At 47.6% G+C, this 17,844-nt stretch overlaps 5 protein-coding genes across 6 annotated transcripts; 3 read left to right on the forward strand and 2 right to left on the reverse strand.

The window, feature by feature from the left end:
• Positions 1–2,480: 2,480 nt before the first annotated feature.
• On the forward strand, positions 2,481–4,649 carry fibina (fin bud initiation factor a). Its single transcript, XM_011607655.2, has one exon. The coding sequence runs from the start codon at positions 2,515–2,517 to the stop codon at positions 3,223–3,225; it is 711 nt and encodes a 236-aa protein (XP_011605957.1). The 5' UTR covers positions 2,481–2,514; the 3' UTR covers positions 3,226–4,649.
• Positions 4,650–5,046: 397 nt separating this feature from the next.
• tmem276a (transmembrane protein 276a) lies at positions 5,047–7,477 on the reverse strand. Its single transcript, XM_003967751.3, has 4 exons — positions 6,850–7,477; positions 6,308–6,421; positions 6,059–6,196; positions 5,047–5,907 (listed from the first exon to the last, which is right to left on the reverse strand). Exons 1-4 carry the CDS (start codon positions 7,250–7,252, stop codon positions 5,660–5,662), a joined length of 903 nt encoding a protein of 300 aa, XP_003967800.1. The 5' UTR covers positions 7,253–7,477; the 3' UTR covers positions 5,047–5,659.
• A 1,216-nt stretch (positions 7,478–8,693) lies between these two features.
• On the forward strand, positions 8,694–10,871 carry spi1a (Spi-1 proto-oncogene a). 2 transcript variants are annotated; one of them, XM_003967750.3, is made up of 5 exons: positions 8,694–8,847; positions 9,380–9,473; positions 9,547–9,731; positions 10,120–10,285; positions 10,364–10,871. In XM_003967750.3, exons 1-5 carry the CDS (start codon positions 8,824–8,826, stop codon positions 10,666–10,668), a joined length of 774 nt encoding a protein of 257 aa, XP_003967799.2. In that variant the 5' UTR covers positions 8,694–8,823; the 3' UTR covers positions 10,669–10,871. The 2 variants fall into 2 exon arrangements, with proteins under 2 accessions (XP_003967799.2, XP_011605956.1); XM_011607654.2 differs by having other exon boundaries at positions 10,153–10,285.
• A 620-nt stretch (positions 10,872–11,491) lies between these two features.
• LOC101075236 (protein regulator of cytokinesis 1-like) lies at positions 11,492–15,292 on the forward strand. Its single transcript, XM_003967749.3, has 14 exons — positions 11,492–11,648; positions 11,990–12,122; positions 12,202–12,324; positions 12,409–12,642; positions 12,728–12,898; positions 13,033–13,182; positions 13,257–13,404; positions 13,480–13,616; positions 13,685–13,780; positions 13,849–13,995; positions 14,142–14,252; positions 14,340–14,441; positions 14,522–14,674; positions 14,790–15,292. Exons 1-14 carry the CDS (start codon positions 11,638–11,640, stop codon positions 14,850–14,852), a joined length of 1,779 nt encoding a protein of 592 aa, XP_003967798.2. The 5' UTR covers positions 11,492–11,637; the 3' UTR covers positions 14,853–15,292.
• Positions 15,136–17,801, reverse strand: ubap1la (ubiquitin associated protein 1-like a). The gene is made up of 5 exons (XM_003967748.3): positions 17,422–17,801; positions 16,439–16,990; positions 16,197–16,367; positions 16,022–16,123; positions 15,136–15,811 (listed from the first exon to the last, which is right to left on the reverse strand). The coding sequence occupies exons 1-5, from the start codon at positions 17,542–17,544 to the stop codon at positions 15,677–15,679; spliced, it is 1,083 nt and encodes a 360-aa protein (XP_003967797.2). The 5' UTR covers positions 17,545–17,801; the 3' UTR covers positions 15,136–15,676.
• Positions 17,802–17,844: the final 43 nt, after the last annotated feature.

Genomic DNA, 17,844 nt, shown 5'->3' on the forward strand with positions numbered 1-17,844 from the left:
CGCTGATCTCTTTGGTATCTTTTCAGAAGAATCTGCTTGTGGAACAAACTGAGATTTTCTTTAAATATTTTCCCCAGCGATGATCACAGACCACAAATCTGCCTGCCAACCTCCTCATATCACATCTCCCTAAAACAGACGAGCTCTGTGACGTCACATCTGAAAGCTGAACACACATTTAACAGCCTAATTATTTCCTGTCTCCTGTCAAATTGTCTTTTTTTTCCCCTTCTTTTCCAAATTGGAAAAAACTCTTTTGGCCAAAAGAAGCTGAGGTTCAGAAACGGATGCGTTTCCTCTTCTGGGTTTCTCCAACGCTAAAATCTTGAGGTTCCTCTTTGCTAGCCACGTCTGAGCGAACGTCTGTTGCCTCACAGTAGCTGAGAGCTCTCATCCAGGCTCCCATCAATAGGCCGACTGGGTCAAGGTCATCGGTGGCGACCCGCCCAAATACCTCCGTTGCATTGTGTTTATTTGTTTTCCTCGTCCACTTAAAACTCGCTGCCGCGTTTGGGAAAACGACGCCGTGCTGCTTAAATGAGGGATACGGGCGGAGGTTCTCCAGCACGGAGGCGACTCCAGGGAAGCACCTGAGTAAATACGGCATCGCTCAACATAAACGCCGGCGGAGCAAACTGAGCTGTGAGCCAGAGCCAGTGTGTGTGTGTGTGTGTGTGTGTGGGTGGGTGTGTGTGGAGGGGTGGTACAGGTTGCACAGATGCCTTTCAGATGGTGATGATGATGCTTTTCCTCTCAGTACAGCCTGCAGGGTCAAGCGCCGTGTGGGAGGCCGACTCGGCGCCGCTCAGCGACCTCCTGCTCGTCAGCATCAACACGTTTATCTCTTCGTCCCCTTTAGATAAATAAATAAGTCCGATCACGTCATTAGCGGTTCTCTGTTGAAACGCGGCCTTGAGGAAGCGAAACATCTGCCTCTTTGGGAAACGCACAGTAACATCGTCTCGGGTTTCGGGTTCAGTTTGATTTGTTGTGGAAACTCAGACCTGTAACCATCCAGAAATGTGGCCATTCATTTTGTGCTTTTAAAAGGATTTATTCCTTTGCCATTCCGAGATTATGTTCCCGAAATCCACGGTGAGCGGGAATCTGGAGCTGCTGTGTGGAGCAGAACTGAGTATTTTTGGAGAGTTTGCAGCCAGATTCTCTGTTGTAGGAGACATCAGTGGGTATAAGTGGAATAAACCATGCTGGGAAGCCTTTTTGGGGGGGTTGGTGAGAGAAATAGAGATCTCATCCCGTCCTTCATCCTGTCAGATTAAAACCGTACTGGTGACAAACATCTGCTGTGTCTGAGATGAAACACTCGGCCGTGTCTGCGGTCACTTTAATCCACAGATATTAAAACAAAAACTCAGACCCCGAAATCTGCAACCACTCAGATGAGCCCATCTGGTGATGAGATGCGTTGCCGCTTCCCCTCTGTGGCCTTTTTGGACACATTTCCCAGCCAAATCTCCGTCTTCTTGCTGCATTAAACCCAAAGATGCGCCCATCTCGCGCACATCTCGTCCTCGGGGTTCTGCAGCGCCGCCCTCAGAGTAAATCAGGAGTCACCTCTTCCGTCACGGCCGCGTCCTCATCTCAGTCCTGCCAGGCTCTGCTGCCATCTTTGATGGACTGTGACCTTCACCAGCCACCGTACTGAATAATGTGCAAAAGAAATAAGGTCTTAAAGCGCGCACACACACACACACACACACACACACGCCGGTGGGCCTGTAATTACCTTCCTAACCTACAGTGTAAATCACCGATGGGAAAGTTTTTCCCGTACGCGACTGTGGTCGGGGGTTCGCATCCGCTCTGGAAAACTGCTGAGCTTCACATTCAAATAAAAGTGCTTCTGTTTTGCGGCGTGTTGGACACCTCCAGTTCAACTCCGGCCCCCCCGAATACCACAACTATGCTCGGGATCAAGTTCTCTGCTGAACCAGGAGTTTTAGGGTGAAGAGGGGGCGACGCTCTCTGAGACGAGCGTTGCTAGTTGCTTTAAAAACGAACTGCATTCGTGGTTTTTGGCTCTTTCTCTCAGAGGAATCTTTTCTTATTTCTCTTTGTTGTTCTTAAAATGTGGTTGTCCAGAGGTCAAGTTGCAGGTGATGGTTAAGTGAATCTGTATATGATTAAAAACAAAAGTTTCTGGACAAAAACTGCCTTTTTATTTTTTTTTAAATGCAGCTTTTGCCCACTTTCAAGCTGGCAAAAACCCTTTTAAAGATACATATCTGAGCTAGTTCGAGGAAAACTGCGTTCTGGCACCAAATACCTCTCCAAAACCAGTAGTTTCAGTGTTAGTTTACGTTGTTTAAACCTTTAACTTGGGCTTCTCCGGGAGGATCCTGTCCCAGCGTTTCCTTCCGTCTCCTTCCGTCACCCGCAGTACGCGGTGGATCCCGCGGTTGGGACGGCTCTATTTGTGTTCTGTGGTCGACATGGGGCCACAGGGGCCCCCGGGCTGGTGTGTGTGCCTTTTAGGTGACGGCGGGCTGTAACATGAGCAGGGCTGAGCTGTGTGCGCGCTGTCTCCGTCCTCCAGTGCAGACGCAGCTCGTCAGAGAGAGGCAGAGGAGGTGCGTGATGGATCCCGTCCCACTGCTGCTCATCCTGCTCGCATCTCTGCCGCTCAGCCCGGCCGTCTACTCCGGGCCCCTCCAGGCGGAGATAACCAACGGAACCTTCCACCACTTCTTTGTTCCGGATGGAGATTACGAGGAGACCGAGGACCTGGAGCAGTGCCAGATGCTCTTTAAATTCTCGGATATGCATCCGTGCGGGGGCTCAGAGGAGCGGGACTCCGCGGTCCGGGACGACCTCATCATCGCCAAACTGCAGGCGGAGGACGCGGCGCGGCTGCTGGAGGGCATCGGGCGCACCGTGGAGCAGGACCTGGACGGGGAGGACACTTATGGCAAGTTCCTCCAGCGGGAGCTGTCCCAGATCGGCGAGGCTTTTTCCAGCGTGGACAAATCTCTGATGGAGCTGGAGGGGAAGTTCAAGCAAAGCCAGGAGACGGAGCTGAGAGAGGAGCAGCAGCTGAACGGCTACGTCATGAAACAAGTGGGGGACATCAGGGACACGCTGAGGAAAACCACCGACATCTCCGCGGGACTGAAGGACAAACAGGAGCTGCTGTCTCTCATTGTCCGCAGCCACGGAACCAGACTGAGCCGCCTGAAGACGGAGTATCTAAACATGGGCTCCTAGGTTACAGGACCTTCATGTTCCACTGAGTCAGGATGAAGAAAGACCTGAACTCATCTTTATGTGGAGCTCTGTGAATTTATCTGCCTTTAAACCAATTCAATGTCTTGTATTTCTGATTTGAAGCATGTTGGTTGACTTTTGGGTGGTGAAACTATTCATCCCAGATCTTTTCCTCCCTTTATAAAAAGAAGACATTTATCATAAGAGCTCTGTTGTTACCCCTCCTGACATTTCTTATGAGGACCTCTACAGCTGGAGGTTCCCGTAAACTCCAAAATCCTTTGAAATCTGACCTTTTGGTTTCCGCTGCGTCTCTCCGTCAGCATGTTTACTGTTGGCGCTACAAGTGGGAGACTTGTGCCGTGGAGTGATCCCCGAGACTGCCCCAACTCCATCTGGGACCATTTTGCTCAAGTATGAAATATGTCTGTGTCTCAGCATTATTCCTGCTTTAAACTGCTGGGATCCACAAAGTGCTTGTGGTGGCTCCATTTTCTGTTTTCCTCAACAATTCCAACTCTGCGCTCCGTTTCAGTATTAAGGGGCCTCAAATGTAACGACTCGTCTGACTTTGTCTGCAGCCACAGCGTAAGTGCCACGTGAATGCCACAGATATTGTCTGATTACAGTGTCGGAGCCAGAACGCTGCCGTGGGTGAGCTGGGTGTGATTTCCTGTCTGGTTTTCCTCACGGCCCGGCTTCCCCTGTGGGACCCTCTTTCTAAAAGCAGCCCTCAGTGGCTCAGAGCAGAATGGGACGACCTCGGGGGCTGGAGGGCATGCTTCTTGAGTTTCAGGGGGTTCTCCGGAGGGCTCGTTTGATTAAAATTAAAATTTCCACGAAGTGAAAGCTAAACGAGCGTCGGCTTTACCTTCTCTGGGCTTTTTGGATGCGTTTCATTGGGAAAAAAACAGTATTTTTCTCTCAGCTCTGAGCCCATTCTCCTCACTGGCTTGAAGGAGGGGCAAAGAAAGGTCAGGAATGCAGAGCAGATTTGACCTGAGACGCCGAGCTCTCTGCAGAGCACAAAAGCCCCCTGAGCTCGCCGCTATCGTCACAGATAAGATCCGCTCCCAACCACCGGTAAATATCCCGGAAAGAAAACACACATTATTGACCCTTAGAGGAGCTTTGAGCAGCTGATTTTAATAGAAAAGCTTAATGTCAAGAGCAGAGATTTCAGCTCTTGTCAAAGCTCCAGAAAATGTTTAAACTTTTAGACTGTAGATAAGAAAAACTAAAACCTTTTCATCATACACATACAAGACACCATAAATGTTGTTCCTTTTATAAGAACATGTGAAAAGTCCTGGAAAATCTGATATTAAGTGTATTTCTGCTATTTAACTGTTCACATTATACTTGCGCGTATCCATATATACTATGTTCACAATCAACATTAAAAAGGAAAATCATGTGTTTAATCTTTGACTCTACTAAATACAAACGTGGGGAAATGATTCAAAGAGGAAATATTGCAGTAATATTGCTAGCATGCGCAGCGGGAACATAACTGAGGATTCCTCGTGAGCGCTCTTGATCTATTAGTTTTGTGATGAAGATCAGATGTCTCTGCTGAGACGATCATGACCAGTTGCATGTGAGGGAGCGCTGCAGATATCTGGATCTTGTTTGCTTTTCATGGACCAGCGACATCTATTAAAAGAGTCGCTCCACTTCTCCTCCCTGATTTTGATTTTTTTCTTAGAGACCAGAAGGCTGCAGATGTTAGCGCCCTCCGTCTTGGTGCGTTTACGCGGTCATAAAAGTTTATATTGCTTTGACTCAGGACACGAATCGGGCACAGCCTTTCTTTATTTCTTTTTTTTTTTAGCACGAGTTTTTTATTTCTCAAAAATATTTTGATGGGGTCAAGACCTCAAGAACAACAAAACATTTCTCTCAAACACAGATTGTTCTCAAAGTTCCTATTTTTTCCTTGAATAAACACAAATGCATCAGCATACATACAGTTGAGAAGTACATGTGGCCTACATATCTGGTTTCGGACGGGTACACATCATGATACACAGTTGCCCTTTGACATGTGACACATCCAGAGTTTCATCTTATACAGATTTAAAAGTTGTGCTGTTGTTCTTCTGCCATTGTTTTTTTTGTTTTGTTTTTTTAAACCTTTTTCTTCTCAAACTAGCAGATTTTGCAGGAAGAAAATGTGTATAACTTTTCTCCTTTTGAAGAGCAGGCAATAACACGGAACGGTTCATTCATGACGAAGGACGGGAGGGGGGAGCACCAGAAGACTCAAAGCTGTCTCCAGTCAAACGTCTCTATCCATTTCCCCACGAGTGAGAGCCGCTGTGCCCCGTTTCATCTGTGCCAGGTTTGTGCAAAGGCTCTCTGGACTCCTGAGTCGCTGGGTGAAGCTGTCTCTAACAACAGGGCTCATCGCGGGCGTCTGCGCCACCGCCTGTCACACGCAGCCGTTCTCCGGCCGGGGCTTGTGTACCACAGGGGTGTGTGGGGGGTACAGAGACGGGGCGAGGGTGCACAGGAAACCGGCCAGCAATGTAAGGCCCAGTCCACCCCAAGCGCAGAACATGGACCAGCCGTAACCGTGGCTGATGTCCTCTGGTATCCCGAACATGTAGCGGGGGTAGCGGGAGAGTTCAAAATTGATGCCGGCCACGCATGTGCACAGGGAGATTATGCAGCATGTTCCTGCCAAAGCAAAGCACACGCCAGACATGAGCAGCAGCAAACCATTTGCATCTCATCTGGTGCATCGTTTCAGCACTTTGTGGTTACCCGGCGCCACACTGCCCCTCCGCGGTGATCGGCGGTATTGCGCTTTATATAAAACACATCTCACCTCCCATGAGGAAGAGAAGTCCGGCGACGTACTGCATCAAATCATGTTCCTTACAGCAGCCCAGCATGCCTATGATCCAGCCGAACAGGATGATTGATATGGCCATGCCTATGAAACTGGCGGTCATCCTTTTCAGGTCTGCAAAGACAACACAGGGGTTTTATTTAACCAGGGGCCCCTAACCCAGTTAATTCTTCAGATTATATATTTATATTTGAAAGCCAGTGGTGGCGACGTGGCGGGACTCACGGAGCGCGTGCCACTCGTCCTGCCTTATTGTCTTCGTCAAATTGATTGGCAGATTTCTGGGCAGCGCCGATGATGAGTAGTAGTATTTTATTGGCGTGCAGCGCGGAACCAATCCTGTAGATGTAAACAACACAAAGAGGATGCCACTGAAGCGCAGAGATCGGATGAAGAGGATTTAGCAAGGCTCTCTGCTGCCTCCCCCAAAAACAATGCGCCCAATCCCCTTCCACCACCCACCCACCCTCCCACCCACTCATCCGTCCACCCACGCCACTGAGGTAGCTTATTGTACGGATCTGAGGATTGTGTTACTACAGCTCGGCCCCTTTGTGCTGGGAAATAACGCCAGCGCGGCGGTGGAATGGGAACACTGCGCGTTTCTGCTGCGTGGGCCCGAGGGTCAGTGCGCAGCATCAGAACCCTGGATAGCGCATTCGTGGCCAAATTCACACGCCGGCAGTGGCCCAAAAACGCAATAAGGACACAGAAGTGTAGAGTAAACACAAAAATATGCCCCCCTCCTCCCCCATCACAAGCCAAACCTTTAAAGATCAAATCCTCCGTCTCCAGGTCAAAGCCCTCTCGGTGGCACTTTCTCCACAGTCCGGTGATGGTGGAGTTGTACTGCCGACTGCAGTGGGACTCCATGGCTGGGGCAGGAGGCAGGAAGTGCCGTTTAGCCCGCAGCAGCATTCCAGTGCTGATGCCGGAGCCCCCACTTCTGGCGTTCGCATCCTTCGGCAGCATCCGGAGCGGGAGGTTGTTGTTGGAGGTGTAAATGTAGCCGGGGTCGTTCCTCCTGCTGGAATAACTCTTGCAGCGCTCCCGGTGCCTCCTGGCGTCCGTCTCGTACCAGCTGTCAGTGCTGATCGCTATGGCTATCAGCCCCAGAGCGCAGAAGGCTAAAAAGAGCCCCGCCACGGTTAAAATCCTCATAGCAGCCATGTTCCATGCGTATCTCGTCTCGATGCTGATAATTCCCCGGGACAGCAGGACTCCGCTCCTGGCTGCTGCTGCCGTCAGTGTTTCAGGTCGGGAGGAAAATCACCAAAACGCGCAAATGTGGAAAGCGAAGACGGCTGAGGAGCCCCCATCTCTGTCAGTCGCCGACCAAAATTCGGATGCAGCGGCTGTTTTGGTTTCTCCTCTGCTCGGGGAGCCTGTGAACTCAGTCGAGCCCAGATATTGGTCAGCTCAGCCTTCACTGCCAGCAGATGGAGACAAAGCAAATATTGAAATCCACGGAGAGCCCCGGGCAGGCAGAGCGGCGGGGGCCACATTTACACTAGTATTTACCCTGTTCTTGCAAAATCTATTTTAAAAATTATACGTTTACAAGTTGTTTATTTCAGAGCAGGGACGTGCTTCAGCTGCAACAAAATATTCTCGAGGCTTTATTTTCCTTTTTTTGTTTTGTTTAGTTTTTATAAAAGATTCGCAATTTGGGTTAAAATTGCTTCTGCGCCTTGACAATAAAGACGGATTTAAAGAAAAGAGAGAAAGTTAAAAAAAAACGTTAAAAAATATCAGACACGGAGATTTAATCAGGATCACAATAACAGTCTAACCAAAGACAATTTTAACCATATTGTCACTAAAATTTTATATATGAAAACATATAAAAACCTTGTGCTTTGCTTAGGTTCACTCAGCATAACTTGCATTACTTGTTCTGTGTGAAGAACAAATAAATCAAAGCAAAGAGAGTAAAAAAGAGATTTGTTTAAGTTTTCATGACTGAATTAGATTAAACTCTGCAGTGAATGTTTCATTAATAACGTTTAACATCCAATAGTTCTTAGGTTTACCCCAGAATGGGGCCATACATTTAAATGCCCACTTAAATAATGGATATTCAGTGTTTCATTTGGAGGATTTGGGGGAGAAACAAGAGACAAACAAAGGCCGTTTGAACCATTACAGCTTTCTTTGGTTTCGTTCCCTCTGTCAGCGCTTCCCCAATTAAAACCATAATGTCAGAAAAAGGGGAACAAGCCCAATTCAGAGCGTCACTTTTGGTTTTAGCTGCTGAGGTCAGTGACTATTAAAATAAACCTGCACTGATAAATGTCAGAGGGGATTGCTGAAAGACATTTCCTCCAATTTTGCCATTTCTCTTCAGAAACCTCACTTTTCTTCCACTCAATATTTGCGACACCAAAATACACCTGATTTCCTTTAAAGAACCAGTTTTAAAAGCATCATTTATGACTGTGAATGAAAAAAGTCGACATATAATTGAAGCTCTTTGACCTTTTGTGTGATGATATATTTATATCCTTGTAAATATCCTTTATTTACCTACTGACAGAAGCAGAAAACCGTCATTTGAGTCCCTTAAACCTAAATACAGTCAGCTCGATATATGAACCCAAACTGATCCAGCGTCTTTTCTCACTTCCCATTTATCTGGTGAAGTCAGCGCTTGCGTGTTTGTCTCTGAAGAATCAACAGAAAAAATCAACGTTCATCAAAGGTTTCCAGAACCAAGTTGATCATCCTGCCTTTTCCACGCGATGGAGGGATATGTCATGTCGTCTGTAAGTACGCTTTACTCTGTGTTTACAGAAGGATTAACCCAGTGAGTTTACAATTTCTGCTGCTTTCCACAGTCTTTTTTAGAACTTCTTCATTTCACAGACTGCTAAAATCAGAACATTTACAGTTTGTTCTGTAGATGATGCATACTGAACAGAAACTACATTAACTCGTGAACATTACTGAACAAAAGCAGGTTTCAAAGTAGAGACCAAAAACAAACAGCAAGGTACAGTGAAACGCCTCTTTTTAATGATCAAATCCCAGCGTGGAGAGATGTTAACGTCCACTTGGACTGGGCTTGAATGAAACCAGAGCACTTGGGCCAAATAGCCTCTGTTTTCTGTTCAGGGTTTCAACACTGTAGCTGTCATTTAACGCGCAAGTCGTTGCGTTGAATATCGTTCCTGACTTGGCTTCAGCAGGGTGCCACTTTGTGCTTTTATTTTGTGCCTTAGATGCTTTAAAATTAAAAGTAAAATGAAGAATTTTGGGATAACGTGTAATCTTGTTACGCTCACCCGAACCGTGAAGGATTCAGAGGGAATTATCCCTAATGAATCGGAGGATTATCGGCCGCCTGCGGAGCTCTACCCCTACCTCGCCAATGTGGCTGAGATTTACGAAGGTGAGGAGCCCCCACAGAAGGTTCTCACGCCGCGGCCATCGCACGTGCGCTCACGCCCGCTGTCGCTGTCCAGATCACAGGTGGGCCTTCCACCCTGACCGCATCCTGCCAGCAGACTTCGACCATTCCCCAGTGAGCCACTTCACGGAGCTCCAGTCTGTGTCCCATCAACAGCTGATACCGCCGCACCGCCATGGCGGCGAACCTCTGGCCCTTCACCTGGACCCACACCCCGCACACCTGCCCGTGTCCCCACAGGTACACACATTCTTACATGGACACTCATTCTGAACTGGAATCCATCTGAAATCACTTCTCAAATCGTTAGTGTAGATGTGTGTGTGGACGTACATCTGAGGGGGTTTAAATGGAGGAGAAGGGCTTGTTGATATATGACTTATCGTTTTGATCTCAACCAGTACACGAGCTGGGCTGGTGTTGACACCGGGGCATTTTCACTGAAACACCACGGACAGCACATGACCACTGAGCGCAAACATCTATTTTGGCAGTCACTTCCTCTTTTAAAACAATGACACGGTTTAGATGGAAATGTCAGACTGCGCGCCGTTGCAAAACAGTTACGCTGTTGCACCGTTGGTCAGTTCTTTAATCCTTTGTCTCTGTTTTAAATGTTCTCCCAAAGATTCCACATTACTCCCCTTCTTTGTGCTACCAGTACCAGCCCTTTAACTCCCCCAGGCATTACTACTCAGAACAGGAACAGAGAGGACCGAGCCCGCCGCTCGAGGTGTCAGATGGGGATGATGACTATGAAGGTCACAAACACTCATCCTTCAGGAAAGACATTAGTAAGTATCGGAGGTTAATTCTGAAAATCCTATTCCAAGAGCAGGGTTGCTTGAGCGTTTGCCTTTTTTCCAATCCAGACAAGAAGAAAATGCGATTGTACCAGTTCCTTCTGGACCTGCTACGAAATGGTAACATGAGTGACAGTATCTGGTGGGTGGACCAGGACAAGGGCATCTTCCAGTTCTCCACAAAACACAAAGAAGCCCTGGCCAGCAAGTGGGGCCTTGAGAAGGGCAACCGCAAAACAATGACCTATCAAAAGATGGCTCGAGCTCTCAGGAACTATGGCAAAACTGGGGAGATCAAAAAAGTAAAGAAGAAGCTCACCTACCAGTTCAGTGAGGGGGTGCTCAGGAGCAGTTCACACCAGTATCCTCACTGAAGAAGCAACACAGGCTTCTTAGTATGTGATGCTTAAACCACTCCACTGGTCAAGATTGTATGATACCTGTTTGGAATTTTACACAAAATTCCCACAGTTTTCTATTTATTTATCATCTTTAGCATTTGCTTCCCCCGTCGACAGATTAAATGATGTTTAACACTCAATAACTTACCCTTACCAATAAAAGTAAATATAGCATGTTTTGTCATGGTCATCATTTTGCATGAACCACGGAACACATTGTTTTGCTTTTCCTGAACCCAGATTGAAAATGAATATCTATTTCTTTAAAACTATTAAAGCAGCAAAAAACCAAGGAGATGAAACAGATAAATGTTGGGGAATTCGGAGAAAAGAACCACAGCAAACTTATCAGGGGAAAAAATGTTGACTCTTTACTTACTACAATAACACTACAGGAGCAGCAGCACTAATGGTAGTTGAAGAATCATTCTCAGTATTAATATAATTCCATTATCACAACATTTACTCAAGAAGGTGTCAACTCTTAAGACGGTACAGCAACATGCACTAAGTATAGAAACGTTCTGAAGCCCATTGGTTCCGCTTTGGTATATGTTTCCAGTCGGACAGAAAGTGACTTTTGTATTTCACATGACTCATATCGATTCATTTTCAGAATTTGGAAAATACATTAGTGAGACTGACCCATGTGGGGGTAGTTATAACGCCAACCTACATTGATGACGAAATAAAAGACAGAAATTAACTCTCTTGTAACATTTCTGATCACTTCGTTCATTACGGGAGATTTAGTCCCGCCCTCCGGAGACAACTTCCGTTGACGTCACTCTAACGACCAATCAGAGCCCAGATGTCCTTCTGGTGCGAATTTCAAACGCCGACAAATCGACATTCAAAAGCCGAAAGAGGGACCGGTCTAATTAACTCGATTGTTAGTGTTAGGAAGATTGGTTTTAATCTACTTCTGGCCGTGGAGGAACCATGAGAGTGAGGTTGGTAACTTCTATGTCAATGTGCCGACGCGGAGTTGCGTCTTTTAAGAAAAGCGGATTTTGTTAGAACGTCGTGTCGCCCTGGTGATTTTAGCTACATTTATTAGCTTCATCCTGATAAAGCGGAGGACTTTCGGGACGGAGAATACGTTTGAACGTTAATTACGCTTCCTTTGCTTGATGTTTTCAGCCCCTTTAAACCCTAAAAAGTGCGTTAAGTCGTCTTCACAAAAGGGTTTTGTCAGATGACGTCAGTGCTGTATAACTGTCTGCAAATATTCCACCAGTTGGACTTTTGTCGCCTAAATATTGAACAGTTGGAACTTCTCCATTCCTTCCAGTGAAGTCCACGCAGCAGAGTCTGTTGCATACCTCAACAGAGCTCTGGTGAGGCTGCAGGACATTTGGGATGAAATAGGAATTCCAGAGGAGCAACGCCTACAGAGAACAAACGAAGTCCACAAGCACACGAAGGTGGGTCCGGAATCATTCCAAGTCCTTCATGATGACTTCAGGAAGTTTGTCATTTCCCTTGTTTTTACCCTCCCTGCAGAGTTTGCTTGACCTTATGATTGCAGAAGAAGAGGAGCTTAAGGATAGACTACTAAAGAACATCGAGTCCTGCGTTAAGGAGCTCCGTGTTCTATACGATGAACTTCAGCTGCCCCCATTTGAGGTATGGTCTCTCCTAAATACGTCACACGTTAAAGCTGTGTGGATGCTGATATCTGTGCTGGTGTTTTTCTGCATTTTTGCCAAGGAGGAGGAAGGTTGTACTGTGCTGCAGATTGAGAAGAATAATCGCACACGTCTCGAGCTGATGAAGGAGCACAAGAAGAAAAGGATGGAAGAGCTCAAGAGCCTCGTTGCCAAAGACCGTGAGCTGTGTGGAATTATGTGCACAACCCCATATGGCATCGATAAGGACTCCGTCCCATCACTGCAACAGCTGACGGCACTTAAGGCCTATCTGGATGATCTGACCAAAGAGAAGGTGTCACTATTTATTTTCTTTTGTTATCTACTCTAGTTTTATTCTAAATGGTTCTAACCTCTTTTTTATTTTTAATTATTTCCAGGAGCGCCGCCATGATGAGTTTGTCAGCATCAAAAAGGACATCATAGCTTGCATGGGGGACCTGGAGCAGGAGCCCGAGACCAGTTTTGAGATGGATGTGATGTGTGAGGACGAGGAGGGGTTTTGTCTGTCAGATGACAACATCGCTGCGCTCAAACTGCTCCTCAGTCAGGTGACACTTGTGTCCACACAAAAAAATGAAACATCCCAGCACTGGGTTAAAAGGAAAACGGTTTATTCATGAGAATGAGGGGAAGTAAGGTTGTCGGGCGTTCGGTTTCACTGATACTGTTTGTTGTCTTTCAGCTGCAACAGCGCAAAATTGAAAAGGAGCTCTGTTTTTTGGACGTTCGCACAAAGATCAAGGGTCTGTGGGAAAGACTTCAGGTTCCCCAGGAGGATCGGGAAGCCTTCTCTGACCATATGGTGGAGTCAAAGAAGAGAAACATGGAGGCAGTGAGGAAGCTTCCCCGGTCACGCTCTCTGGTGACCACAGAATGTTTTTATTCAAACACCTTCTGTCTCTCCAGCTGCAAACAGAGCTTCAACGTCTGGAGGTGCTGAAAATGAACAGCGTTAAGAGTTTCATCGAGGCCCTCCGGACTGAGGTCGCACTCTACTGGGAGAAGTGCTTCTACAGTCTGGAGCAGCGGGAAGCTTTTACTCCGTATCAGGCTGGTGAGTCCCGGGGCTTCAGCCTGTGTGACCGTCGCTCTGGGAGCGTTGGTGTCAGCACGTGTGGTCTTTTCACAGACGATTTCACTGAAGAACTGTTGAACCTGCATGAGGCTGAGGTCAAGACCCTGGAGAAGTACTACGAGGACCACCGGGAACTCTTTGACGGAGTCACAAAGTGGCAGGAGAACTGGACCTTGTACCTAGAGCTGGACGTGGGTACTTTTTAGATACATCAAAGGTGTTTCTTGTGAACGTGTTGTGGTAACGTGTACGTCTTTAGAAAAAAAACAACGACCCGTCTCGGTTCAACAACAGAGGCGGGAACCTTCTGAAGGAAGAGAAGCAGAGAACCGACCTGCAGAAGAGTCTGCCCAAGGTCGGGATGTTTCGCCCCCCTGCTGACGGCTCGGTGGAACACCGACGCTAAAATCTGTCTCGTTGCAGCTGGAAAAGTGTCTGAAAACCCAAATCGACGCGTGGGAGCATGAACACCAGAAAGAATTCCAGGTCAATGGGCAGAAGTTTCTTGAGTATGTGCAGCAGCAGTGGGATCAGCACCACACGGAGAAGGAGAAGGAGAAACTGGAGAGGGTGAGTGAGACTCCACAGGGCTTAGATGAGTGTGTGTGTGTGTGTGTGTGTGTGTGTGTGTGTGTGTGTGTGTGTGTGTGTGTGTGTGTGTGTGTGTGTGTGTGTGTGTGTGTGTGTGTAACAAGGTTTTATCTGTTTGAAAACAGCAAATAAAGAAAACTAAACAGACACAGGAGGAAATGTTGTACGGGACTGCGAAACGAATGCCGTCCAAGAGGCGAATAGCCGGGACTCCCACACCTGGAAAAATAAGAAAGGTAGGAGTTGTTTGTGCAGCGGTGACGACTCTTCCCTTATTTTATTGTTTTATGTTTATTTATCACGCTTGCTTTTCTTCTACTCAGTTCAACGCCACCTCCTCGACTCCGACGAGCTTCCTTAATTCGGGTCTTGGGGGAACCCTGTGCCAGTCTGCTATGCAGAAAACACCTCTGTCGTCCAGCAAGGTGCGTTCAAGGTCTTTCAGACGCTTTTAACAGACGATACAGCTGGAGAAGTGTTGTTCTGATGTTGCTTTGTCCTGCAGGGTTTTGGTCTGAGAACTCCCGGAAAAACGTTTGCTCTGGACAGAAACAAAGAAAACATCTCCCATCCGAACAGAAACACTCCCGGTAGCACGCTGAGGCCTCAGGATCCTCAGGATCACACCTTCAACTTCAACTCCTACTCTGAATTTGCGGTAAATGCACATTTAAATCCGTTCACTTCCCCAACGATCTGCAGAAAAACACAACCAAGTCATGATTACGCTCCACCTGTTTTTATTCAGTTATTCTTTTTTTTTTTTCTTCCAGAAGAACCTTTCTGAGGCCAATGTGAAATCTCGCCAGCTGAATTCGACCGTCAGTAATCAGTGAGGAGTCGGCGCTGCTCCTCGACCAGCTCTGCGGCAGGTTCACGTCCATGAGGACAAGGGGGACCCTTTTAAATTGTGGCCGTCTCAAAAAAAAACAAAAAAAACCTTGTAAATATTTTAATGTCTCCATCAATTCTGTTCAAGACCTAAAAGGTGTTTTCAGGGTTGCTGCTTGAGCAGCTTCCTCTGCTTGTTTGTATCATATTAGAAGTTTGATGTTTTGGACTTTTGGGTTGCAAAAGAACAGTGAAGTGAGACATTTTTGAACACTTATGGAGCACTACTGTTTCACTACTGTAGCAGTTCACCATTATGCTCACGATTACATGTTTTTTTTTTTTTTCCTCTTCAGCTGGAATGAATGCAAATTTTGCTTTATTGATCCCAAATATTTTGAGTCATTTTTATAAAACTTAGCTGTAAATAAACACGAAACATTCATCCTAGCTGTGCGTACTTGCTGTAACCATGTAATACCAGTTTCTACCGCTAGATGGTGCTGTTAACACGTAGCTGCTCCCATTTTCAGCTCAAACTGGCCACTCAGACTACTGGAACTCTCACCAAATTCTCAACAAGTGCACCTTTTTACTCGTCATTGATCTTTGATTTTGGAAATAGTTTAACTTTTCTTGTTAGATACTCGCTGGAGGTCGGTAGGTGAGGTCACAGCCACGGATGCATCTTTTTTAAGTTGATTTGTGGCGTATTTCTTTCACTAAATAAGCAATCTAAAGATCAACAACCCTTTACTCATGAGTTAAGACGACAGCAAATCCGTAGCTCAATAACACCAGAAAAGCAAAACACATCCAGATTGCAGGTTCAGGCCATGCGCGTCATGAGCTCCTCTAGCGCCCTCTCGCGGTGGTTTTCGTGAACCAGCAGCACTTCTTTGATCGCGTTTTGCTGGAAGCCCATTTCATTAAACTGGTTTAGAAGGCGCAGGAACTCGGCAGCCTGGAAAACAAAACACAACTGACTCCATCATCTTGCAGGGAGGTGGTGGTGGTAGCTCAGTGTGTTAAGGACTGGGCTGTGAGGCAGCAGGTTCCAAGTTCAAGACCAGGTGTAGGAATCATGGAACATGCCAGATACACCCCCAGAGCAAGGCCCCAAACCCACAATCGCTCACAAAACCACATCAATATCCCATAATTGATTGGATACCTTGCTTTCACAATTCTGAAACATCTCCAGAGCTTCCTCAACCTGCACTTCATCATATCCCAGCTCACACAGATGATTGCAAGCCTCCAGGTACCTCAGGATCTGTCAACCACACACAACAACCCAGGTTTCCATCAGTTTTATCCCCAAACATCATAACTCATCAACTGGCCACCTTCTCTGCGCTGCGGTAGCCGGTCTTCTGCAGAGCCACGATGGCCGTGCGTAAAGGGTATCCACTCTCCGTGACGGCCTCCAGAAGCTCCCGCTCCTCCTGGCTCAGAGCCGACAGCAGCTCCGCCGCAGAGTCAAAGAAAAGCCCGGACGTGGCGCCCGACCTCAAGACCTGGCGACGGGGGGTGATGACAGGATGTCAACTGGGCACAAGTTGGATGAGCGTGAACAGAAAGGCCGAACCTGTCTGCGGTTCTTGACCAGAGCTCCTGCGGAGGAGGGCCGCTGCTGCTGCTGCTGCTGCTGCCTGCGGGGAGACGGACGCGCGGGCGCGGCGCCCTGGAGGAAGCCCCGGCCGCTCAGCGACCGCTCCCTCTTCCTGCTGCTCCTCTTCGGGGGCTCCGGCTGTGCCACCGGCTGCCTGCGCTCCCGGAGCGACGGCGCGGACCCCCTGCGACAGTGATGAACGCAGGAATGCGGGTGCGCGTCGTCACCGCGCGGCCGCTCTCTGACGCGGCGAGACGCGTCTTCACTGGAGGAGCCCTCGTTGTCCTCGCAGTAGCCGTCTTCATCCTCGGTGTCGGAGATGAGGAGTCTGACAGTGCGCTGGTGCAGCCAGGAGTTCAGGCTGTGGCTGCGGGGCCGAGGACTCGGTCCCCACGCGTCAATGCCCCTGTGAGCGGCCCTGCAACTCTCCGTAGTGCTGCCCGACAACAACCAGTAGGGAGGGCAAGAGGGCTTCAGAGAGGGGGACAGCGGCCCGGATAAAACCCACCTCTCCAGTTTGAATCCGTACTGAAGGGGAGGGGAAAAAAAGCTTCCATTAACAGAAGTAATAGTACTGAATTGGCAAGTACATTCAAACACTTCCAAAGAATAAGTTCAGTCTTGCAAATACACAGCAATACAATAAAATATGCAAAGAAACAAACTTTTAGTGTTTTTATACTATTAAGCTGTATAACGCCCTCTAGCGGCAACACACGGGACTGTGAGCTGACTTTGAAAACCACTGCATAAAAACTATTCTATGGATCAACTAGTACAGAATAATCTTTTAATGAGGATAAAACTTTTAAACATGTTGCTTTGCAGGGGAAAAAATCTAATTAGAAAAACAGAACAGCACGTAACATCAAAATTATGATCCTGAAGGAAGGTTTTGCAGTTTTTCGCTGTTAATGGCTCAAGATCCAAGCACAGGAACATTGTTTGAAATGTGAGACCTCAGCGCCTTGTAGTATCCGAGTGCAGTCCGGTACGATGATGTCCGGAGCCGTCATGGGCTGCGCTGCCTCTTCCAGAGGGCCCAGCAGGGTCTGGAACGGGACCTGGTCCAGTGCGTTCATACTCACGTCTCAGAAATGAACCCAAATCCTGGAAAATGGGTCCGATTGTGATCGACACCAACAGCCTGCGCAGTTGTGAGGCGCAGGTTTGTGAATGGAGGACTAATCCAGCTTCATCAGGTGTTAAACCCCTTCATCATTAATCCTGACACCATCCCGCGCACGCATGGCCGGGAATATCGCCATAATCCCACCCTTTATGCATTTCTACTCTTTTTAGGTCCCTCCGCACATTCACTTTTAAACTTTTGCCTGTTTTCGGTCTAAAACCTTTCAAGTCGGGCTTGTAGAGGATCAGGG

The sequence above is a fragment of the Takifugu rubripes genome, chromosome 9 (assembly GCF_901000725.2).
Source record: "Takifugu rubripes chromosome 9, fTakRub1.2, whole genome shotgun sequence".
Classification (NCBI taxonomy): Eukaryota; Metazoa; Chordata; class Actinopteri; order Tetraodontiformes; family Tetraodontidae; genus Takifugu; species Takifugu rubripes.